Below are 26,631 nucleotides of genomic sequence, written 5' to 3'. Positions count from 1 at the left end.
TTGGATGAAAGTAGAGACTCAGAGCTATAAAATGGTATATCATACACTGCAGTTGAGGAACAATGGGAAAGTAATTTTGCTTTGAAAGTTGATAAACTTGCAACCCCACTTTTGAGAAAATGGCCCTTTAATGTTTTGGTACCTACTGGAGAGCTCTTCTTTGTCTACACCCATTCAGCATTGTTCACACCCTCTTAGTCCCATCCATCTCTATGGATTCACATGTGAGGCCATGTGGTGTAAACACACTATATCAAATAAAATGTGTTTTTTTTTATCACATGCACAGGATACAGAAGGTGTAAACGGTACAGTAATAGTGCTTGCATAGTTGCAATATCAAAAACAGAAAGTGTCCAGATTATGCTTACCTGACACACTTGGCTGAATTGATGGGTCCCATGTGAAGGAAATGCTATAACCCCCTCATCTAGCTAAGTGGGTGGGTCTCTATTGCCTAGAGTAGACAGTACACATGTTCATGAAATACAATTGATGGCCGTAATCACCCCCAGACACACCTGCTATTTTGATGGGTCCTGTAATAATCCATTGTCTTTTCTTTGGACTTGTAGCTAGCCAACTAAACAATGAACCAGAATAACCCCAACTCATACTACCATTACAAACATTGTCATAGCTGTAGTATGAATCTGCAGGTAGCGCAAGCTAACAAACTAGGTTCAATGTTAGCTAGCTAACATTAGGCTATAACTAGCAATGCAAATGGATTTCTGATTCGAATAATATTACTTCACCGATCGTACATGTAACGTTAGTTAGCGAGACAGCAAGCTAATGTTTGCTAGCTAAAGAACAGTACGCTTTAACACTGACTGTGGCGTGTGCAGAAAGTAGCCCATCACTTTTTCCTACTGATCTGTCGATGGCGCCTGCTAAATTCAGGGCATCAATGTTGAGAAAAGTACCAAAACTTTTGTACTTCTCGATGGCTAATGTTATATCTTTCAAAAACAGCATTGTAGGAAGGACTGTCAATGCACACTGAACAGCTCACGTAAAAGACAGAAGCTTGCTACGTGGCAGACCAATCCAAACTCATCTCTCGGCATGCCCAGCCATTATCACAGCCATTCATGGCTAGTGGGAAGGTTCCTGCTTTTTTTTCCCATGGCTAAACCAACTAGAATCGTAATTTACCCATTTTATTTGTATTTATGGATGTAATACAAGTTTAAGGCACATGAAAGTTCAAATTTTCCAGACGGCATTTCTGCCCCCAAAAACATATTGATAAAAAAAAATCTGCTTACGTTCAAATGCTGCTCCTGTGAAGTAGTGACGTGTGACATACGCCTAGTTTCCTGAAATGAGTCACATAGTGTTGAACAATGGTGATAGAAGTCAGACCAGATGTTTCAAGTGTTTACTATAGTGTATATTGTGAGGAGTTCCAAGGTTATTTTGAAGCTTGTGGTAATTGCCTTTTTTCTATCCTTCAGAGGACAAAATAGCCTACCTTTTAATCCTGTGTTCTGACAGATTAATAGCCTAGTTCACATGTCAAACTCATTCCACTGAGGGCCTGCGGGTTTTCACTCCTCCCTTGTACTTGATTGATGAATTAAGGCCACTGATTATTAAGGAACTCTTCTCATCTAGTTGTCTTAAGTCAGGCGTTCCCAAACGTTTTCACTCAGGCTCCCCTTCCAGCATTGGAGAACATCCTGCCCCTCCCCCCCCCCCCCCCCCACCCCCCCACCCCCCCACCCCCAAATCTATTTCTATGTACACAAGCACTGTTCATCACACAAACTGTTCACACTTATTTTCTGAAAAAACAATTCAAGGGGTACAGAACATTTAGCAGATTTAAAGTACATTTTCTTGCAATTATATATATTTTGCCATGTCTATGGGCAAAAAAATGTTAGCTGACATGGGCTAGTTGATTTTGGACATTTGACAAGTTCTAAATAGCTCTAAGGTATACAATGACTAACATGACGAGGAAAACAGATGATGCACTACCCAATTACACTTTTCAAGAGTAAGTTGAAAGCCGGACTGAGTTTCTCGGGGCGCGCCCCACCGTTTGGGAACTACAGAGGAACTGTGAAATAAAATATAAAACCACTGGTCTAGGTCTTAATTGAAAGGGAAAAACCTAAAACCAGCAGACACTAGGCCCTCCATGGAATGAGGTTGACACCCCTGGCTGAGTTGTATCTCTGCGCTAAGATTCAGAACCATTGTCATGTTTACTTAGTATTGTCCCAGGAGAAAACAGTACAGTGCACCCATCCCCTGGATGTATTGGAGCTGTCCACAGCACTGACTGTAGCCTCTCCTTATTCGATGAGCCTCATTAACGTAATGTTGTTTAGTACAGGAAGAGGAGAGCGTAACGTATAATCCTGTTGAATAGATTGCCAGGTTTTCATGTCAGGCCCATTGTTATTTCCTCCCATGCTACTGGTCGACCCTGGGACTATTTATAGCTTCTCTGCTATGTGCTGCTGCTTCTGCAGATGATCTCAACAGGACATCAACCTGTAAACACAGGACAGGTGGTGACTGGATGATTCTCACCAAACTGGCATTTCACAACAAATATATATATATATATATATATAATATAACCCTTGACTTTTTACACATTTTGTTACTTTACAGCCTTATTCGAGAATTGATTAAATAAAAATCCTCAGCAATCTACACACAATACCCCATAATGACAAAGCAAAAACAGCTTTGTAGAAATGTTTGCAAATGTATTAAAAATAAACATACCTTATTTACATAAGTATTCAGACCCTTTGCTATGAGGCTTGAAATTGAGCTCCGATGCATCCTGTTTCCATTGATCATCCTTGAGGTTTCTATAACTTGATTGGAATCCACCTGTGGTAAATTCAATTAATTGGACATGATTTGGAAAGGCACACATCTGTCTATTTAAGGTCTCACAGTTGACAGTACATGTCAGAGCAAAAACCAAGCCTTAAGGTCAAAGGTATTGTCCGTAGAGCTCTGAGACGGGATTGTGTCGAGGCACAGATCTGGGGAAAGGTACCAACAAGAACACAGTGGCCTCCATCATTCTTAAATGGAAGAAGTTTGGAACCACCTAGACTCTCCTTAGAGCTCGCCACCCGGCCAAACTGAGCAGTCTGGGGAGGTGACCAAGAACCCAATGGAGCTCTGTCAGAGTGACCAGAGTTCCTCTGTGGAGATGGGAGAACTTTCTAGAAGGACAACCATCTCTGTAGCACTCTACCAATCAGGCCTTTATGGTAGTGGCCAGACAGAAGCCACTCCTCAGTAAAAGGCACATGACAGCCCGCTTGGAATTTGCCAAAAGACTCTCAGACCATGAGAAACACGATTCTCTGGTCTCATGAAACCAATATTCGACTCTTTAGCCTGAATGCCAAGCATCACATCTGAAGGAAACCTGGCACCATCCCTATGGTAAAGCATGGTGGTGGCAGCATCAGGCTGTGGGGGTGTTTTTCAGCAGCAGGGACTGGTAGACTAGTCAGGATCGAGGGAACAATGAATGGAGCGAAGTACAGAGATCCTTGATAAAAACTTACTCAGGACCACAGACTGGGGTGAAGGTTCACCTTCCAACAGGATAACGACCTGTTGCACACAGCCAATTCAACGCAGGAGTGGCTTCGGGACAAGTCTCAATGTCCTTGAGTGACCCAGCCAGAGGCCAGATGTTTGATCGGGTTGAACATCTCTGGAGAGACTTAAAACTAGCTGTGCAGCAATATTCCCCATCCAACCCGAATGTGAGAAACTCCCCAAATACAGGTGTGTCAAGCGTGTAGCGTCATACCCAAGAACACTCGATGCTGCCAAAGGTGCTTCAACAAAGTACTGATTAAAGGGTCAAAATACTAATGTAAATGTGACATTTCTGTTTTTATTTTCTATACACTACCAGTCAAAAGTTTGGAGACACTTACTCATTCAACGATTTTTCTTTTCTTTTTCTACATTATGGAATAATAGTGAATGCATCAAAACTATTAAATAACACATGGTATCATGCAGTAACCAAAAACAATGTTATACAAATCTAAATATATTTTAGATTCTTCAAAGTAGCCACCCTTTGCCTTGATGACAGCTTTGCACACTCTTGGCACATATGCTGAGCACTTGTTGGCTGCTTTTCTTTCACTCTGCAGTCCAACTCATCCCAAACCATCTCATTTGGGTTGAGGTCAGGTGATTGTGGAGGCCAGGTCTTCTGATGCAGGACTCATCACTCTCCTTCTTGGTTTATTGCAGCAGAATGCTGTGGTAGCAATGCTAGTTAAGTGTGCCTTGAATTCTAAATAAATCCTTGTCACCAGCAAAGCACCATCACACCACCTCTATGCTTTATGGTGGGAACCACACATGTGGAGATCATCCATTCACCTACTCTGCGTCTCACAAAGACACGGCGGTTGGAACCAAAAATCGCGTTTGGAATTATCAGACCAAAGGACAGATTTCAACCAGTCTAATATCCATTTCTTGTGTTTCTTCGCCCAAGCAAGTCTTCTTATTATTGGTGTCCTTTTTAGTAGTGGTTTCTTTACAGCAATTTGACCATGAAGGCCTAATTCACAGCCCAAGTAACACACATCAAAATCAACTGTTCAGAGGAGACTGCCTCTGAACAGTTGATTTTGATGTGTGTTACTTGAACTCTAGCATTTATTTGGGCTACAATCTGAGGTGCAGTTAATTGCCGATTTCTGCGGATGGTATCTAATGGACTTATCCTCTGTAGCAGAGGCAACTCTGGGTCTTCCTTTCCTGTGGCGGTCTGAGAGCAATTTTCATCATAGCACTTGATGGTTTTTGGAACTGCACTTGAAGTTCTTGGAGTTTTATGCATTGACTGACCTTGTCTTTAAAGTAATGATGAACTGTCATTTCTCTTTGCTTATTTGAGCTGTTCTTGCCATAATGTGTACTTGGTCTTTTACCAAATAGGGCTTCCTTCTGTATACCACCCCTACCATGTCACAATACAACTGATTGGCTCAAATGCATATTTTATTTGTATTATTTCACCTTTTTATTTAACTAGGTAAGCTAGTTGAGAACAAGTTCTCATTTACAACTGTGACCTGGCCAAGATAAAGCAAAGCAGCGCGACACAACAACAGTTACACATGGAATAAACAAGCGTACAGTAAATAGAATAGAAAGTCTATATACAGTGTGTGCAGATGGGGTGAGGAGGTAGGCAATAAATAGGCCATAGTAGCAAAGTAATTACAATTTAGCAGAGTAACACTGGAGTGATAAATGAGCAGACGATGATGTGCAAGTAGAGATACTGGTGTGCAAAAGAGCAGAACAGTAAATAAAAACTATGGGGATGAGGTAGGTAGATTGGGCTGGCTATTTACAGATGGACTATATACAGCTGCAGCGATCGGTTAGCAGCTCCGATAGCTGATGTTTAAAGTTAGCAAGGGAAATATAATTTTTGCAATTCGTTCCAGTCACTGGCAGCAGAGAACTGGAAGGAAAGGCAGCCAAAGGTGTTGGATTTGGGAATGACTGAGATATACCTGCTGGAGCGCATGCTACGGGTGGGTGTTGTTATCGTGACCAGTGAGCTGAGAAGGCAGAGCTTTACCTTGCGTAGACTTCTAGATGACCTGGGGCCAATCGGTCTGGCGACGAATATGTAGCGAGGGCCAGCCGACTAGAGCATACAGGTCGCAGTGGTGGGTGGTATATGGGGCTTTGGTAACAAAACATATGGCACTGCGATAGACTGCATCCAGTTTGCTGAGTAGAGTGTTGGAAACTATTTTGTAGATAGGATCGGTAGGGCAAGTTTGGCGGCGTGAGTGAAGGAGGCTTTGTTGCGAAATAGAAAGCCAATTCTAGATTTCATTTTTGATTGGAGATGTTTAACATGAGTCTGGAAGGAGAGTTTACAGTCTAACCAGACACCTAGGTAGTTCTCCACATATTCTAGGTCAGAAACGTCCAGGGTAATGATGCTAGTCGGGCAGGCGGGTGCGGGCAGCGAACGGTTGAAAAGCATGCATTTAGTTTTACTAGCGTTTTTATGAGCAGTTGGAGGCCACGGAAGGAGTGTTGTATGGGATTGAAGCTCGTTTGGAGGTTAGTTAACCTCTCTAGGCTATGTGGGACTTTAGCGTCCCACCTGGCCAACATCCAGTGAGATTGCAGAGCGCCAAATTCAAATACAGAAATACTCATTATAAAAATTCAGGAAAAATACAACTATTTTACATAGGTTTAAATATTATTAACTTGTGAATCCAACCACTGTAAGATTTCAAAAATGCTTTACGGCGAAAGCATACCTTACAATTATTTAAGAACATGGCCCAGAAGACAAATCATTACAAACAGTAACCAGCCAAGTAGAAGAGTTACACAAGTCAGAAATAGAGAAAATGAATCACTTACCTCTACATATGGTTGCACTCAAGACATTTATTTATACAATAAATGTTCCTTTTGTTTGATAGTGTCTTTATATCTGAAAACCTCTTTGTTTGCATGTTTTCTTCAGTAATCCACAGGCTCAAACGCAGTCACAACAGGCAGACAAAAAAATCCAAATTGTATCCGTAAAGTTCATAGAAACATGTCAAACAATGTTTATATTCAATCCTCAGGTTGTTTCTAGCCTAAATAATCGATAATATTTAATCTGGACAATAACATAGTCAATATAAAAGGTAAACAAGAAAGGCACTCTCTCGGTCGCGCGCATGAAAAAGCTCTGACACGGCAGGGTCCACTCATTCAGACTGCTCTTACTCCCTCATTTTTCAGAATACAAGCCTGAAATAATTTATAAAGACTGTTGACATCGAGTGGAAGGCATAGGAACTGCAATTTGAGTCTTAAGTCAATGGATACTGTAATGACATTGAATAGAAAACTACAAACAAACAACAATCCTATTTCCTGAATGGATTTTTCTCAGGTTTTTGCCTGCCAAATCAGTCCAATTATATGCATATCCTATCTTCTGGGCCTGAGTAGAAGGCAGTTTAATTTGGGCACACTTTTCATCCAAAATTCCAAATACTGCCCCCTACCCTAGAGAAGTTAAGTGTCCAAAGAAGGGCCAGATGTATACAGAATGGTATCAGGGAATCACCCGCAGAAAGAGCGACATCATTGATATATACAGAGAAAAGAGTCGGCCCGAGAATTGAACCCTGTGGTACCCCCATAGACTGACAGAGGTCCGGACAACAGGCCCTCCGATTTGACACACTGGACTCTGTCTGCGAAGTAGTTGGTGAACCAGGTGAGGCAGTCATTTGAGAAACCAAGGCTATTGAGACTGGCCAGGTCTGAGCCTTGGCCAGGTTGATGACGGCTGCACAGTTCTGTCTTTTATTCATGGCTTAGGTGCACCCGTGACCAGCTCGGAAACCGGATTGCACAGCGGAGAAGGTACGGTGGGAATCAAAATGGTCAGTAATCTGTTTGTTGACTTGGCTTTCGAAGACTTTAGAGAGGCAGGGTGGATATAGGGCTATAACAGTTTGGGTCTAGAGTGTCACCCCCTTTTTAAAGAGGGGGATTACCGCTGCAGTTTTCCAATCTTTAGGGATCTCAGACAATACGAAAGAGAGGTTGAACAGGGGTTGTAATAAGGGTTGCAACAATGGCGGCGGATAATTTTAGAAAGAGAGGGTCCAGATTTTCTAGCCCAGCTGATTTGTCCAGGTTCAGGAAAGAAATTCTACAAATGACTTTTAACAAGGCATACCTGTTACTTGAAATGTATTCCAGGTGATTACCTCATGAAGCTGGTTGAGAGTTGAGAAATCACCCCTTATTTTGGCACAAGTACTATAACTACATGCATGTTTTTTTTCAATGTCAAAAGTGGACTTAAGATTTTTTTGGTTTTATATGCTTATGTCTTTACAGCCACTTAGTTTGTTAGGAAGTGGTTATGTATGGTTGTAAGGTATTTTAGATGTGAGTTCTGGTGGGCCTTTGCACTTCAGCAATCAAAGGGATGGTGGGGTGCTCAACTTTGACAAAAATCATGAAGTGCTTACCAATAAAAACAACCAAAGAACTAAATGGAGGTCGAAAGGAGTTAAGATAAGATTTGATTTATTTTGATGTCTTCCTCGACAGCAGGAAGATGCCAGCTTGACATCGAGACGTCATTCACCTACTGGCATCTTGTATAATGGATTATAGTGAGCAAAAATACATCGCAGCTTCTGTTGTTGACTTCTCCAATTCTTCCTTTCTACCTTGAATTGGACTTTTGGATGTTTATTTTTTGGGGGGTAAGCACTAATGTATTTTAAGAGTATCTATCTAAATTGAATGGTATCCTATGGGCACATGGCATAACACTTTATAGGCATATCATATCTAAATATTTGGGGACATTGACACAACTGTCTTGGGCTCTCAAACTACAATATAGGTAAGTGCTAAAACAGGTACACATCCTCTAAGTGGCAGGGTTGTTTACTTAAACACAAACTCCAGAGGGTGGCTTTAAGTAAATTAAATGGTTTATACACCCATATTTCTTAACAACCCCTACTTTATCAAATAACTGTTTTACAAAACATCTATACAGTAGGTGTGAGCAGTGGTCCTAGTAAATAAAGCTACCAGCACAGCACACCTATTGACTACATTAGAAAGAGCTTATTATCATTACATTAAGGTTCACATTACCAAAAACATCCTAAAAATTGCTGTAATGAGGTGTGTTTCGGTAATGTCCTTGTCGCAATCTGGAAGTAATAGGAGAACGCAATGACGAGACCACATCACTAAAGCCCTTTTCATGCCTTTTTATTTATCTAGGCAAGTCCGTTAAGAAGCACGCTGGGCCAATTGTGTGCCACCCTATGGCACTCCCAATCACGGACAGTTGTGATCCAGCCTGGATTCGAATAAGTTACTTTAGTGACTAGAGGTTGACCGATTTAATCGGAGTGGCCGATTTAATTAGGGCAGTTTTCATAGCAATCGGAAATCAGTGTTTATGGGCGCCAATTTGCCTATTTTTAAAAATTGTATTAGTATTATTTTTTTTAAATTATTATTTTTTATTTTTTTGAAATGATTTTAATTATGATTGTTTTTTCCATTAAGGTAATGGTTCTGAGTTTTTTTCTCCCCATTTTGAGCTTTTTAGTAATTTCGCTAATGAGAAGGTCAAGCGTTGTAAAGGGGGCGTTTGAGAATAAGATTCTCGTTTTGAAGGCATTTAAGTGAAGAAATTTAAGTTTAACTTGTTCTCTAGATTCGTGGGTCATTTTTAAATATTTTTTTAAAATAAAAGATTATAGTGTTTACAGCAACTTCAAAAAGTCTTAATGTAACGAGAAACATGTCCAGACAATATTTTACATACAGATTAGTTTGCTGTAAACTTCAACCAGTATACTATTTTTATGATTTATTGGACAAACGGCAACATATTTTGTTTTATTCAAATAAGTTTGTTTTTTCTAAAGTAAAATTGTATAAAATTAAAAATTTTATCTGGACACATTTCGCTAATGAGAATTTGGGTTGAAAATGCACAAAATTCGGGTGAATATGCAACATTGATTTAAAAGATAACTGTGCCATAAACTAGGCATCTCAGTCTTCAGAATGACAGTTGATTGTTGCAGATGCATCATGTTTGCAACTGTCTTGGTTTAAAACTGGTTTCATGAGAATCACCCGACCATCTAGAACACACAGCAGGGAGAGGAGTGCACAGAGACGAACATCAGGGAGATGAGATTTAACCATTTTGCTGACTCTGCTTCTCTCAGGGACCATGACAACGTTGCTTATACTGTATTTGGTAGGTCTAAATCTCAGCTTGGTTAAAGGATTTATTGTTGATTTAGGCCCATCTCTAGAATGCAATAAATTATGGTTATTTCATTTTTGATCTTGAGCCAGGTAATCATTAGCATGGTTGCTTAGTAAATTCTGGTGTGCCCTGTAAGAGGTAGGATAGAGAGGCTGAACACATCAAGGCAGCCAGTCTTGGCTCACTAAATGGCTCTCATCGTCTCTGCATGGTATAGCTGTTATGATTGGACAGGTTTGTGGCTGAATTCTATACCACTCTAGCCTGCATCTCAAATCAGTCTTTTTTTTCCTCTCTCTCTCTCTCCGTTTGAGATCATGTATTGTTTCTCCAGCTCCACATATCAGATGGTTTTACTCGTTATTGTAATGTCAGTATACAGTACCAGTCAAAAGTTTGGACACCTACTCATTCAAGGGTTTTTCTTTATTTTTACTATTTTCTACATTTGTAGAACAATAGTGAAGACATCAAAACTATGAAATAACACTTATGAAATCATGTAGTAAACAAAAAAGTGTTCAACAAATGAAATTATATTTGAGATTCTTCAAAGTAGCCACCCTTTCCCTTGATGACAGCTTGGCACACTCTTGGCGTTCTCTCAACAAGCTTCATGAGGTTGTCACATAACAGATGTCTTGTTAAGTTAATTTGTGGAATTTCTTATTGCGTTTGAGCCAGTAAGTTGTGTTGTGACAAGGTAGGGGTGGCATACAGAAGATAGACTTGTTGTAATAGCCCTATTTGGTAAAAAAAAAACATGACAGCTCAAACAAGCAAAGAGAAATGACAGTCCATTACTTTAAGACATGAAGGTCAGTTAATCTGGAAAATTCCAAGAACTTTGTAAGTTTCTTCAAGTGCAGGTGCAAACAGGAAAGGAAGACCCAGAGTTACCTCTGGTGCAGAGAATAAGTTCATTTAGAGTTACCAGCCTCAGAAATTGCAGCCCAAATAAATGCTTCAGAGTTCAAGTAACAGACGCATCTCAACATCAACTGTTCAAAGGAGACTGCATGACTAAGGCCTTCATGGTCGAATTTCTGCAAAGAAACCACTGCTAAAGGACACCAATAAGAAGAAGAGACTTGCGTCAGCCAAGAAATGTGAGCAATGGACATTAGACCGGTGGAAATCTGTCCCAATTTTTGGTTTCAACCGCTATGTCTTTGTGAGACAGAGTAGGTGAACGGATGATCTCTGCATGTGTGGTTCCCACCGTGAAGCATGGAGGTGGTGTGATGGTGCTTTGCTGGTGACACGGTCTGATTTTATTTAGATTTCAAGGCACACTTAACCAGCATGGCCACCACAGCATTCTGCAGCGCTGGTTTGCGTGTAGTCCCACTGTCATTTGTTTCTCAACAGGACAATGATCCAAAACACACATCCAGGCATTCCTCTTGAAGCTGGTTGAGTGAGTGCAAAGCTGTCGTCAAAGCAAAGGGTGGCTACTTTGAAGAATCTAAAATCAAAACTATATTTTGTTTTGGTTAACACATTTTTTTGTGGTCCATACAGTTAAAGTCGGAAGTTTACATACACCGTAGCCAAATACATTTAAACTCAGTTTTTCACAGTTCCAGACATTTAATCCTAGTAAAAATTCACTGTCTTAGGTCAGTAAGGTTCACCACTTTATTTTAAGAATGTGAAATGTCAGAATAATAGTGATTGATTTATTTCAGCTTTTATTTCTTTCATCACATTCGCGGTGGGTCAGAAGTTTACATACACTCAATTAGTATTTGATAGCATCGACTTTAAATAGTTTAACTTGGGTCAAACATTTTGGGTAGCCTTCCACAAGCTTCCCACAATAAGTTGGGTGAATTTTGGCCCATTCCTCCTGACAGAGCTGGTGTAACGGTCAGGTTTGTAGGCCTCCTTGTTATATGCTTTTTCAGTTCTGCCCACAAGTTTTCTATAGGATTGAGGTCAGGGCTTTGTGATGGTCACTCCAATACCTTGACTTTGTTGTCCTTAAGCCATTTTTCCACAACTTTGGAAGTATGCTTGGGGTCATTGTCCATTTGGAAGACCCATTTGCGACCAAGCTTTAACTTCCTGACTGATGTCTTGATGTTGCTTCAATATATCCACATAATTTTCTGTTCTCATGATGCTATCCATTTTGTGAAGTGCACCAGTCCCTCCTGCAGCAAAGCTCCCCCACAGCGTGGTGCTGCCACCCCCGTGCTTCACGGTTGGGACGGTGTTCTTCGGCTTGCAAGCCTTCCCCTTTTTCCTCCAAACATAACAATGGTCATTATGGCCAAACAGTTCTATTTTTGTTTCATCAGACCAGAGGACATTTCTCCAAAAAGTAGGATATTTGTCCCCATGTGCAGTTGCAAACCGTAGTCTGGCTTATTTTTATGGATATTCTGGAGCAGTGGCTTCTTCCTTGCTGAGCGGCCTTTCAGGTTATGTCGATATAGAACTTGTTTTACTGTGGATATAGCTACTTTTGTACCCGTTTCCTCCAGCATCTTCACACGGTCCTTTGCTGCTGTTCTGGGATTGATTTACACTTTTCGCACCAAAGTACGTTCATCTCTAGGAGACAGAACGCGTCTCCTTCCTGAGCGGTATGACGGCTGCGTGGTCCCATGGTGTTTATAGTTGCGTACTATTGTTTGTACAGATGAACGTGGTACCTTCAGACGTTTGGTTATTGCTCCCAAGGATGAACCAGACATGTGGAGGTCGACAAATTATTTTCCTGAGGTCGTGGCTGATTTTCTTTTGATTTTCCCATGATGTCAAGCGAAGCACAGTTTGAAGGTAGGCCTTGAAATACATCCACAGGTACACCTCCAATTGACTCAAATCATGTCAATTAACCTATCAGAAGCTTCTAAAGCCATGACATCCCTTTCTGGAATTGTCCAAGCTGTTTAAAGGCACAGTCAACTTAGTGAATGTTAACTTCTGACCCACAGGAATTGTGATACAGTGAATTAATGTCTGTAAAAAATTACTTGTCATGCACAAAGTAGATATCCTAACCAACTTGCCAAAATACATTTTTGTCGTGGTTGGAAAAACAATGTTTAATGACTAACCTATGTGAACTTCTGACTTGAACTGTATGTATTATTACATAGTTCTGATGTCTTCACTATTATTCTACAATGTAGAAAATAGTAAAAAATGAAGAAAAACCCTTAAATGAGTAGGTGTCTCAACTTTTGACTGGTACTGTACAGGTGAATTAGCTTTCACTACATTGGACCTTAGCTCACATTTTTAAGTCTGGCTCCATTTGGCTTCTTCCATGGGTTTTAATGATGTGGGCTATCATCTGGTTTGGCTGTGTAATGACCAGTGTTGTGTGTCTAGGGCTGGGAGATCATTGGACTGGGCCTGTGTCTGGTGGAGGGCTGGATGCCCTCTCTCTCTTGTCCTCGGATGCACATGAAGCCTGAGTATGGGTGGGAGTAATGTGGTGCAATGCACAGGTTCCCAAACTTTTTCACTCAGATCCCCGTTCCAACATTGGGGCACACTCGCAAGATGTTCCCCAATCTTCTTGCGCATTGTACATGACCCAAACTGTTCACTCCTCTTGTTGGTGGAGAGAACATTTTGCAGGTTTTTGTCCTGCAACTCTGTTTTGTTGGAGGTGCAAAGACAATTTTGCAGTTTTAAAGCAAAATTCCATACATCTTGCACTACTGGGGTAAGCGCTCGTACTGATGGAAGTGGGTAAAAGATCAGCCAATGAGCTGATTGAGAGGGCCGGCCCTTAATCCGACCTGGACGTTGGAGGGATTGGGGCGGGTGACACCCCTGCCCAAGCCCCAGGGCCTGGCTGGGGTAAAAGCAGGGTGGATGGCGGGGGCTCGTCTGGTTCTCACGTCTGGTTCTCTGAAGCCCACCACGGGCAGGGCAGATTAGCGGGGGGTTCTGAGCCCCCCACAGATTAAACCTATAGCATATGCTGTCCCCCGCAGACACGTGGCAAACCAACCCTCCCTGACTGCAAAGTCATAACCAGTCATCATATCCTCCAGTCTGTCAGCCAGTTATCTCTACATATAAAAGACTAAAGGACTAGGAAAAGGGAGAAGTGACAGAGGGCAGTGATCCAATGATCCACTCCGTAGGATAGATGGAGCTGCTTTATTCATAATTACAAGTCAAGTGTTAAAGCTAGTTGGTTACGGAAGTCTACCTCACCAGGCTCTGATCTGTTATGTTATTGCTTTTGACTGTCTCATTGGTTATTCATGTGTAGGATAGTAATTTTAATATCCCAGAGGCTAGAGAGGGTTGAACTGTGTGATCGACAGTGTTAATGGTGGATCCCAGGGCCGCTGAACATGCGTTTTGCGATGGAGGTATGGTTTGTGAATGGGGTCCAACACTAATTGCACAGTGCTGTTTGAACAGAGACAGCTTTGTTCGCAGTTTCAGAAAAGCTGAGGCATCAGTACATGCCATTGTTGGGGAGTATTCAGCCAGAAGACAGTGGCAAATTTATAATGAGACTGCAGTGGAGGAATTACATCTATCTGGGAGCGTTTAGAAAATAAATGAGGACAAGAAAGCATTCCAGAGATTAACCTTAATTTTTGGGAGAAGCAAAGCAAACGCCAACACTAACCCTCAGTGGAAAACAATTGCATGTGTCATGTTAACACACTAGGGTCGTTTCAGACATTCTCAACAGTCTCCCGTTGTAAAAATGATTTATAGGCTGCTCTTCTCTCATTGTTGTTTAGTTCCTCAAGGTACAGTATATCCTTGTCCTCACATATACAGTTGTGAGTGCCTTGCAATATAAGAGTGATGAAACTGTAATATGTTGTGTCAACAAACAGTAATGGCGTCTGGGGCTCATTAGAGAGGAGAGGCACAGTCAGTGAGTGCAGCAACACGGTCCTCTCCTCTTCAGCCAGTGGTGTGTCTCTGTGCAGTACATTGTTGCCTCCACTGCGCTTTGCTTGGCTAGACTCCTGCTGCATTATTTAGCCGTCCAGCTCATCGAGCATTAGGGCTCCAGTCCCGATGGATACATTTGAGTCTAATCCGCTGTAACAACCCAGAGCTCTGGGGATCCAGAGAGACCAGCCTCACCATCACACAACACACTTCTCTGCAGATAGAAACAAAAAGGCTTTTAAGGGTGTTTGAGTTATTGTCTGTCACATTCTCTCCATGCCCCACGATTTTCTAGATGTTTGAATGTGTGAATTTAATTATCGTTGTGTTGGAGAAGAAGAGGTGGAGTGTTTTATAGCTGATTCTCTAAAAGCCTATGGGAAATTATAAAACTGCATCTGGATATCACGGTTCTTCCAGCCATGGACAGACGGCGTCACATACTCCCCTCTGTCTCTCCCCCACTCTGTTCCTCTCTCCCACCCTGTCTCTAATTCCCCAGAGATGGAACCGTCCCTTCTCTGATTGCAAAACAATATCCAGACCATCAGGAATGCTCCCATAAAGCCAAATGAGTAGAAAATCCAGTGTGGATTCCCAGTGTTTAAAGAGGCCTAGATTTTGGGCCAAATCTGTCATTTGTTTAGTAGGACAATGTGTAGGCCTACTTGAGTAGAACATCGAATGTATTGCGATTCGATGTTCCAAACATATTGCTCACAATATTCACTCACCAGCTAGTTTATTAGGTACACCACCCCGTTCACAAAAATGGATTGCTCCTACAGACCGTGAGAGGCAGGCAATGAGGCATTCTGTTACTGTTCAGTTGAACGTTAGGTTATTGGTTTTGCCCATTCAAAGTGTCTTTGTGCGTGGTATGACCGTCGGTGCCCGGTGCGCTGGATCCAGTATCTCAGAAACGGCCACCCTCCTGGGCTTTTCACGTTTACTGAAAAATAGTGCGACACCCAAAAAAATTCTAGTTAGCAGCAGTCCTGTGGGCGAAAACAGCTCATTGAGAGAGCTGGAAGGTGAATGGCAAGAATTGTGCAAGCTAACAGGTGGGCCACAAATAATGGTGCAGTACAACAGTGGAGTGCAGAACAGCATCTCAGAACTCGTCGAACCTTGTTACGAATGGGCTATTGCAGCAGACGACCACCTGTGTTCCACTACTATCAGCTAAAAACAAGAAGCAGCAGCTCCAGTGGGCACACGATCACCAACACTGGACAATTGAGTGGAAAATCATCACCTGCAAGATGACAGCGAGTTCAGTTTACTTGAGTGGCCTGCACAGTCCCCAGACCTCAACCCAATAGAGCATCTTTTGGATGAGATGGAACGGCTGTTCGCAGCAGGAATGTACCTCGGCAGCTACTGCGGGATGCCATCGCGTCAGCATGGACTAACATCCCTGTGAAACGTTTCCGACACCTTATTGAATGCCCTGAAGAATTCTGGCGGTTCAGGAGGCAAAGGGGGGTCCGACTCAGTATTAGCTGTTTGTCCCTAATGAACTGACTAGTGAGTATCTGCTGCACAGAGACGAGAGCACAATGAGAAAATTAGTTTTGATCAGTCATTGAAATAAATATTGCAATATGTCAAAGAATATCCCAATATCTAACTATCAAATATTATATATATATTTTAAAAAATGACTGTTGCTAAAACAATGTATACAAAATAACAGTAATGTAGTTGTAGTTGCGCTCGTTACTTATAATTACAAAGTCATTCACCTCACTGTGTTACTTTGGTGAGTAAAAACTGCTTCCTACCCTTAACCATGTGCTCTGTTAAATCCTTAGCAGACAGCCCAGGCCTTTTGCTTGTTCCAACCTGCCAATTTCAATTAGGCTGCAGTAATGCACCCAGCACTAACCCATCTCCACTTAGCCTGCTAGTCCTCCTCACTGGGTGTATTGTTGGCTGTTCCACTGTTACTCTATGCATCATCTCCTGCATCGCTGCATTATTGAACGTTCGTGTGTTTTCGGGGCAACTCGCTAGCATTCATAATTCGACCACTCATTTACTGTAATGTGCCAAAGCATGACTTTATGTTTCCAAAGATTTCTGGTGCTTTGTATACACCCTTTGTAAGCTTGGCGCGCATGTATAGGGAATGTACACACAAATACTGACATAAAACTTACGCAAACTCGCTTGACGTGTGATTGCAAATGAGGTAATACTAATGCTCTATGCTCCTTCCTTGGCTAAAGCTGACAGGGCAAAGCCCTTGGTCCTGAAGTGCCCTCTGTTAGCATGTTAATGACTAAGCTAATTGACCTGCACTGTAGCGCGCTGGCCAATGGAAGAAACCTAATGAGGCAAGCTAGTAGTTCGCTAGCATAGCATAGGCCTAGCTACACCTTTTTGACGGATGGCTTCAGTCCATAGAGACCCAGAGTGGATGATCTGCCTCTCATGCACAAGTTTGTTTCCATGGAGCATTGTCCTGGTTACGACAGCCCTCAGGAAGGAGCATCTCTCTCACCAACACCATGGGGATTAGGGTCATGTGTGTTTACCTCACCTCCAGTTGAACATAGCGTAAATAGCTCTGTTATTTTTTTTTTTTTTTTTTAAGGCTGTAAGAGACTGTTAGCCTATTTGGATGGAATATACAGTGTATGGCCTGAAGTTTTATGAAGCCTTTGGTCTGTGGCTCTGTACTGTTACACCCACCAATGAGATTGGGTTGCTTTTCTCGTTCCAGTGAGATGTTGCCATCAAACATATTTTATTGGGAATTACATGACACTGAGCAGGAGGCAGTAATTCATATCAAGACTAGTCTGCTTGTGCTGCAGTCTCTCTCTGTCAGGCACAATTATCAACCTAGGGCACAGACGGTTCCATTGCATTTGCACTGTAACCCAAGATTCAATTTGAAGCATCTGAAATCTCTGGGTTTTTTTTGTGTGTATTTTTTCAAGTGCTGAATAATGCACTCCAAGGCAATGGCTTCTGCATGATCAATAGTAAACATGTGTAAAATCAATTTTGTTCTGTGCCAACAATACTTAATGACTGTTGACCAGTCAGCACTAAAGTGCTTTAGTAGTAGAAAGAGCTGGCCCTGAACATTTGTCTTCCCCATCAGCCTTGTTTATTTTATCAAACGTATCTATCCAGGCAAGTTAATTAAGAACAAAATCTTATTTACAATGTAAATTAAAATCAACTGAGTTCCTGTTCTGATTGATCAATATGTAGCTCAGAGGGACGTGCCATGACAGAAGATGCAAGGTAATGTGTAAAGAGGTTTATTTGAAACCAAAGGCAAAACCTTAGACATACAACTCAGAATCTACTGGTGCCAAATTGTCTCTCAGGGCTGCACTCCTCTGGCTACCAGCATGTTGCTGCCTCCCAGCAGATAGTCTGCACACACACACTCAGCATACTATCTAATGTAACAGTGTCTGTTGTCAGGGAGAGGGGAAATTAAGAGGTATTCAAAAAGCCTCAAGTGTCTTTCTCTGAAGTGGCTGATACCAGCATATCTTAAATGTCTCGACCCTCCCAAGGAGGAGAAACACAAATGCACAGCATTCTTTATTCTCCCCCCCCCACCCCCACCCCACCACCCTCTGTCTAGAATGCAGCGTCATTGTCCTTTGAACTTTTTATGGTTATTGTTCCTTCCGCCTGAGGCAATGTGTTACCCCGGGGAGGTGTGTAGTAGAGTTTGTCCCCTTTGTCCACACTGCAATTCATCTCAAATTGCTCCCTCATTCCACAAGTGTCAATGGACCAATATGCAGTGATCACGCAGTTCATGGGCTTCCGTGGGGATTTTTCTGTAATGCCCATACTGTCTAGTTCTGCTGTGCAGGTGAATGCAGGACCAGCTGAAGAGAGCTGCCAAGCTGTCCCAAACTGCACGTTTGTCTGTCTGCAGGGCAGATATCACCTCACACCCAAGAGATGCCCCGGGGGAGTGCATTCTCTACAGTTTCTGACACTTTCCAAACACAACCATTACAACTGTTGCATTCATGAGCCACATATATTAAACTCCACGTAAATGAACCCTGTCGTAATGAACTGTGAAAGATTGTAATTTAAGGTTTTGTCATTTAAGTTTTGTAAGGGTGTTTTCCGTTAAATGAAATGCATGAGGAATGATGGGTGGTAGAAATATTTATCCCGAGTTCTCAAAATAATCTGCCTCGCTGCGGGTTGTAGGTCGTTATTTCTAAATGTCAACTGTTCTTTCTAATTGATGATTAATGTAATGCTTTTTCATTCTCTTCTCTTTGTTCTTCACTCTCTGTAGAAACGGGCCAAAGGCCAGTACCTGTTTTTCAAAGTGTGTGAAACCCTGAACCTACTGGAGAAGGACTACTTTGGGTTGAGTTTCAAAGACAACGCTGACCAGACGGTAAAGTTTTTTGTTTTTTGTACCACTTTCTTGTACAATAAGAGGCTTTTCCAGAACAGCAAACACATTACAAAATACAAACTCCTCTTGTACATAAAGCTTTCCAATCCATTTTTTTGTATGTTTTGTTTCTGAAGTACCAGTACTACTTCAGGCATAACTACTTCATAAAATGTATCATATAACCTTCTCACCTAATGGCACAGATGTTTTTGCAATTATGTCCTAAACGTTTTACATTGTTTCTCTGCTACAATAGCAACAATGACTATTGGCTTGACTTGTAACTGATACCACATAATATTCCTCAAGATCAATATGCACTCTTTAGACATTCTAAACCTTCAGCGGGCCTGATAGACCATATAATTGATCGTTTTAACAAAGGCCTGTGATGGATGATAAAACACAGGGAAGTACTTTAAGTCCACCCCATCCTCACAGGATGTCTGAAGTGTGCAGTAAACCTCCAGAGAACCCAGATATGCTTCCAGGGAATAACAGTCGTTATTTTCCATATCTGTGTCGACACTGTTTATTGGAGTGCTGTAATATCACTGGTTGGAGACAAACGAGGCTCCGCTCACAAACTTCAGTCCAAACTGACTCTGCTCTTGCCCGCTGCCAAGCAGGCCTGGTTCACAGAAGACCTGGATTCAAATCAGGGTTGGGGTCAATTTTGATTTTAATTCAGAAAGTAAACCAAATTCCAATTCAAAATGTTTCTAATTGAAAAGCATTGAGGATAGGCTGAATTTGTAATTTCAGTGTACTTCCTGAATTGAAATGGAATTGATCCCAACACTGGTTCAAATGCTATTTTAATTGCACTTTTGGGACTTATATTGGTTCCATTGCAACAGCCAATCAATCAGGCACACCTAAAGTATTTAAAATGATTTCAAGTGGTAATTGAACAAAGGCCTTGTTCACAGACTGTATCCTTCTCACATCTTATGGCTTTGGGCCTGGATGTTGAACTCTCCCCTGCACACTGTAATTGGAGCTTAACCTCTCTAGGGTACGTGGTACGGTAGCGTCCTACCTGTCAACAGCCAGTGAAACTGCAGGGTGCCAAATTCAAAACAGAAATCGCATAATTAAAATTCCTCAAACATACATGTATTTTACACCATTTTAAAGATACACTTGTTGTAAATCCAGCCAGTGTCCAATTTCAAAAAGGCTTTACGACGAAAGCAAACCGAACCATTATGTTAGGTCAGAGCCAAATCACAGAAAAACACAGCCATTTTCTAGCCAAAGCGAGGAGTCACAAAAAGCGGAAATATAGATAAAATGTATCACTAACCTTTGATCTTCATCAGATGACACTCTTAGGACTTCATGTTACACAATACATGTATGTTTGGTTTGGTAAAGTTCATATTTATATAAAAAAATCTGAGTTTACATTAGCGCGTTAGATTCAGTAGTTCAAAAACATCCGGTGATTTTGCAGAGAGCCACATCAATTTACAGAAATACTCATAATAAACATTGATAAACGATACAAGTGTTATTCACAGAATTAAAGATATACTTCTCCTTAATGCAACCGCTGTGTCAGATTTTTAAATAAAAAAAAAAAAAAAACATGAGTACGGCGCTCAGACGACAAATCAAGCCAAATTGATATCTGCTATGTTTGAGTCAACAGAAGTCAGAAATAGCATTATAAATGTTCACTTACCTTTGATCTTCATCAGAATGCACTCCCAGGAATCCCAGTTCCACAACAAATGTTTGTTTTGTTCGATAATGTCCATCATTTATGTCCAAAATCCTCCTCGTTGTTAGCACGTTCAGCCCTGTATTCCAACTTCATGGCGCACGAGCAGACAAAGTCCAAAAGTTCCGTTACAGTCCGTAGAAACATGTCAAACGATGTATAGAATCAATCTTTAGGAATGTTTTTAACATAAATCTTCAATAATGTTCCAACCGGAGAATTCCTTTGTCTTCAGAAATGCAATGGAATGCAGGTCGCTCTCACGTGAACGTGCGAGACTGAGCTCGTGGCTGCTGGCAGACCTCTGACTCATTCCCCTCTCATTTGCCCCCACATCACAGTAGAAGCATCAAACAAGGTTCTAAAGACTGTTGACATCTAGTGGAAGCCTTAGGAAGTGCAACATGACCCCATAGACACTGTGTATTATATAGGACGAGTCGAAACTACAAACCTCAGATTTCCCACTTCCTGATTGGATTTTTTCTCCGGTTTTTGCCTGCCATATGAGTTCTGTTACACACAGACATCATTCAAACAGTTTTAGAAACTTCAGTGTTTTCTATCCAAATCTTATATGCATATTCTATCTTTTATGGCAGAGTAGCGGGCAGTGGAATTTGGGCACACTTTTCATCCAAAATTCCCAATGCTGTCCCCTACCCTAGAGAAGTTAATGAGACAGTCAACACGCTCCACTGTCTCTGCAGGCTCCAGATCAGTCCGTGAGGGAGACTGTTGGGAGCGAGATTAGCATATTTGCAGTGGGGCTAAATGCTGACTTTTGTTCCGCTTTGAACTGGAAACTGTAGGCTAGCCACGGGGGTGGGGTGTGGAGATGAGGGAAGAGGCTAGGCTGTGTAGTTTAGTGGAATGTGTTTTCATCATGTGTGTTTGTTTATATGAAAGTGGTGTGCTGAAGTTCAGGGATCAGACCAGTAATGACCACCATGGCTAGTTTTGTTGTCTGTGGTCTGGACTGGTGCTAAATTGAGAGTTATGCTCTTTACAGTAGCTCTGTGCAAAATGCTACCTTCTGTCTTGTGTTTGATTCTACTTTTCTTGACATACCTGATCTACTAAAGTACCTGAGAAGGGAAATAAAAGGAGGTCCTAGTGTATTTGTATTAGAAACGGCACAGTGTTCTATGTTTAGGTGGTATAGTAGTTAATTGCATTATGAATGCTTTAACGTGTTGCCAATCACCGTGGTTACTCAACAGGGAAAATTTGAAGTCTGATTAATTGGTAGAAGTTTGATACTGTGTTACAATTTCTGCGTACTTGTTAATACCACAGCTTATATCTCCTTTGTTTCTCTTCTATAGTGCTGGCTGGACCCTACAAAGGAGATCAAACGTCAGATCTGCAGTAAGTTGTGGCTTTTTAACCTTTTTGAAACTTTCTGTATGAAGTGTCTCATTAAGTAACATGGCCACCGGAGTTCACACCAATTGGCTTTACTGTACATACCAACCTCAAGAAAGACTTCCACACTGTACCCTATAATTTCTCCTAACAAAGCACTCGATCACTCTATCCCCCAAGTCTATTCCAGTAAAACTAATAACTAATGTTACTGTTGACATTTACTGGATCTTGAGCAGATACGTTATTTATCGTCTCCTGGAGTGACATGCTCTTTTCACATCTGGTAACTGGATTGCAGTAATTCTGGATGGTGCGGGGGGGATGTGTTTGGGATGATGTGTGTTGGGTGGGGGGAGGCTGCTCACCCATCCCCAGTCTGATACTTCCAGAGCACTGCCAGTAACAACGACCAGGCGTTTATAAACACACAGAGGGAATTCACTCTAGCCATGGGAACGGCAGCTCCGAGCGGAGGTACTTTCCTGTCCAGGGCCTGGTATGCGTTAGTCTACAGCGGCCCAAAACTGGCCTCTTTCTCTCTCCTTAACTTGATGTATCCGTTTGCATCATGTTCAGAGTCGCTGGGCTGGTCTGGTCCCTCCTTCAGGGGAGAGAAAGGGAATGGGATCCTCCCTCTGAAAGATGCAACAGTCAAGGCTGCTTTATGTGTTGTACCCCTGCCTGGTTCAATAAAGACCCATTGTGCTGCCTGGTAGTGATTTTAATGTTGTTATCCAAACCCACATCTGCAGGTCACCCAGGACCCAGTCACTGCACTAAGCCAGGCACAGCCATGCTTATTAGTGCCTTTTGGTCGTTCTGTGTTTGAGTTTTCTGCCACACCGACTGTGACAGCGGCTGTCAGTGACGATGCAAGAACATTTAAGAGCAGATGACCGTCAGCAAAGAAATCCCCATTTTACCTGGCTGTCCAGCAACCAAAGCTATGCCTGTTTTCTCGACTTATCTCTGTCTTGTTTGAACTGTTTGAACACCTTGCGTCAATGAGTGAGGAACAGATGCCCTATACCTGTCTGTCAGCCACAGTTTGCTCTCTGAGATAGTGCTCCAGATCCGTTGACTTTCTGACAAGTGAGACCACAGTTATACTGACTTGACTGATTCCGGTCTATAGGCAGGCAGAGTTCACTACCAAGTCTGTAACTGAGATCACTAGGGGTTTATGGTCACTGACTGCCCGTGGGATCCATGGAAATGGTAGATATTGGGACACTCCATTTTCTTTAAAGGCGGTGTAGCGCCTATTTCTCAATACCAGAAACGCATATAATAGTGACTTGGAGAACCCCAAGAAAACCTTCCCAAATTACAAACTCTTTAAAGCAATTGTTATAATATTGTCGTTCTAAACATTGGGTTTGAGGTTTTCTCCAAGTCATCTCTAGCTTTGTAAAAACAATCCCGCAATGTCCTGGGGTCAGTGTCACATGGTGAATTAAAAACGTATTAAAAGTAGGATCAATTTGAAAATGAGACGGGTAAATTGGGTGTCTACTCGTCAATCTGCGGGGCACATTTCATCCCTGAACTTCCAGGGCTATCAACAATGGAAGGATGACTTTAACAAGAAGTTGTTTCTCAAAGTGGATGCTGTCCATTGTGGCGCTAAAGCATCTCAAACAGCCGTGAGCATTATCCCTGGCATAGAAGTGAACTGGGTAAATTAAATAGGTAGCAAGCTTGCTACCTCTATGCTCTATAGAGTTTTCTATACGGCCTGCCGAGGGCTGGCTCTACTGAAATGCCATGCTTCGGCCGTGGATCCGATCACAGATCGGGTGTTGTCTCGGAGAAGCCACGGAGCCATACTTTCTTTGGAGGGGTGGATTTTATGGTCAATGTGTTCAGTTGCTTCTTGTTGAAGTGACAGCAGATAACGTTAGCTTGCAAAAGCTAGCTATCCTCTTCCTACATTTTTGGATGAAATTAAGCTAGTCTCAATCTTTCTGCTTAACAATATTCTCTCTTGAACGACGTTCCTCGAGTTTCCCAGCCGTGGCCTGCATAGGCTATGTGCCTGTAGGTTATGTGCTTGAAATCAACAATGGTGGGCATAAAGTTATTGTTTGCAAAAATGTATTATTGGCAATGGCAGCTAAACTTTTTGTAGCTACCTGCACATACAGCTAGCTGTGTGTTATGCTGTTTATTTGTTGTGTTGTACTTACCAGTACCCAGTGTTTGCAGGGTTTGACATGCTAGTCAACCTACTATCTGCCAACCACTGGAATGTCTAGAATGTTCCGGTGCCAAGCATCCTTGTGGTTGGTGGAGCACTGCAAGTGTAAGACCATGCTTAACCATTGTTCTCTCTTACGTTAACCATCTTAACAAGAGATTGTCAGTGTTTTATACTGGGGTCCTTGATTTATTTTGCGTGGGCAACAGCCAAACAGTAGCCTGTTTTGAGTTGTTAATAAACGGGGAATTCGTAAACTCAATTCTCTGTCTGGACTTTTGTCATTTATGATCTAGCCAGGTCATTACATTATAAACACTAAATGTAGACTTAAAATTTTTTTTAATTTTTTTTTACTATACACGTCACAATTCCAGACATAATGCAAACAGTCTCTTTTCTGGCAATTTATCCTCTCACTTTACCAGCATTGCTTTGTGTAGACGCAAGAAAAAAATACTTTTAAAATGAAATGCTTGATGACATTTGTTTTCTCTCATACTCTACCGTGCATTCTAATTCTAGCGTGTACATGTGCGTAAAAAAAAAGTGTTTTTATTTGAGCTTTAGTCGATTACTAAAAATGCTCTTATCCAGAGCAATTTACAGGAGAAATTAGTGTTAAGTGAAAGATTATTTTCCCAACTACTCGGCTCTGGATTCGAACTAGCAACCTTTCGGTTACTGATCCAACGCTCTTAACCTCTAGAGCAGTGATTCCCAAACTTTTTATTGTCCCGTACCCCTTCAAACATTCAACCTCCAGCTGTGTACCCCCTCTAGCACCAGGGTCAGCGCACTCTCAATTGTTGTTTTTTGCCATCATTGTAAGCCTGCCACACACACACACACACACACACACACACACACACACACTATACGATACATTTATTAAACATAAGAATGAGGGTGAGTTTGTCACAACCCGGCTCGTGGGAAGTGACGACGAGCTCTTATAGGACCAGGACACAAATACAAATCATTTATTTTGCTCTTTATTTAGCCATCTTACATATAAAACCTTGTGAATAACTCACCACAGGTTAATGAGAATGGTGTGCTTGAAAGGATGCACATAACTCTGCAATATTGGGTTGAATTGGAGAGAGTCTGTCTTAAAACCATTTTCCACACACAGTCTGTGCCTGTATTTAGTTTTCATGCTAGTGAGGGCCGAGAATCCACTCTCATAGGTATGTGGTTGCAACGATCATCAGTGTCTTAACAGCGTGATTTGCCAAGGCAAGAAACAATGGTCGCAGCCCTATCCAGAAATATGGCGGTGGATTCTGATTAAAATACATTTCACAGAACCGCTTGTTGTAATTTCGATGAGGCTCTCTTGTTCAGATATCGGTAAATGGACTGGAGGCAGGGCATGAAAGGGATAACGAATCCAGTTTGTGTTGTCCGTTTTATATCACATTTGACATTGTCCGTAAGCTTGAGTTCATTTGCACACAAAAAAATCATAATGATGGAAGACCTGTGTGTTGTCCTTGTTAATGCAGACAGATAAGAGCTCCAACTTCTTAGCCTCAATTTTGTCCTGCACTTTGAATATAGTTGGAGAGCCCCTGTAATCCTAGATTCAGATCATTCAGGGGAGAAAAAACATCACCCAGGTGGGCCAGTAGTGTGAGAAACTCGTCATCATGCAAGCGGTCAAACAAGTGAAAATTATGGTCAGTAAAGAAAACTTTAAGCTCGTCTCTCAATTCAAAAAAAGACTTCTCAATACTTTGCCCTTTGATAACCAGCATCCTTGAAGGCCAGCATCCCAGAGTCGCCTTTTCACTGTTGACGTTGAGACTGGTGTTTTGCGGGTATTATTTAATGAAGCTGCCAGTTGAGGACTTGTGAGTCATCTGTTTTTAAACTAGACACACTAATGTACTTGTCCTCTTGCTCTGTTGTGTACCGGGGACTCCCACTCTTTCTATTCTGTTTAGGGCCAGTTTGTGCTGTTCTGTGAAGGGAGTAGTACACAGCATCGTACGAGATCTTCAGTTTCTTGCATGGAATAGCCTTATCTCAGAACAAGAATAGACTGACAAGTTTAAGTAGAATGTTATTTGTTTCTGGCCATTTTGAGCCTGTAATCGAACCCACAAATGCTGATGCTCCAGATTCTCAACTAGTCTAAAGAAGGCCAGTTTTATTGCTTCTTTAATTAGGGCAACAGTATTCGGCTGTGC

General features: G+C 41.8%; 1 protein-coding gene across 50 annotated transcripts in view; it reads left to right on the top strand.

Moving 5' to 3' along the window:
• LOC110529554 (protein 4.1) overlaps positions 1-26,631 on the top strand; it is a 110,955-nt gene that overhangs the window by 56,407 nt on the left and 27,917 nt on the right. For all 50 annotated transcript variants that reach the window (XR_016497643.1, XR_016497653.1, XR_016497647.1 and 47 more), the window contains 2 exons: positions 19,026-19,130; positions 22,191-22,233. Coding sequence is in view for 36 of the 50 variants with exons in the window: in XM_090242797.1 (XP_090098923.1) it covers positions 19,026-19,130; positions 22,191-22,233 (148 nt within the window). In the remaining 14 variants the exon portion in view is untranslated. The remainder of the gene's footprint in view (positions 1-19,025; positions 19,131-22,190; positions 22,234-26,631) is intronic.

This window comes from Oncorhynchus mykiss, chromosome 8 (genome assembly GCF_057628025.1).
Source record: "Oncorhynchus mykiss isolate SJ-2025 chromosome 8, ASM5762802v1, whole genome shotgun sequence".
NCBI classification, from domain to species: Eukaryota; Metazoa; Chordata; class Actinopteri; order Salmoniformes; family Salmonidae; genus Oncorhynchus; species Oncorhynchus mykiss.
The sequence above is the reverse complement of the archived record's forward strand: the minus strand, read 5'-3'. Positions and strand labels throughout refer to the sequence as shown.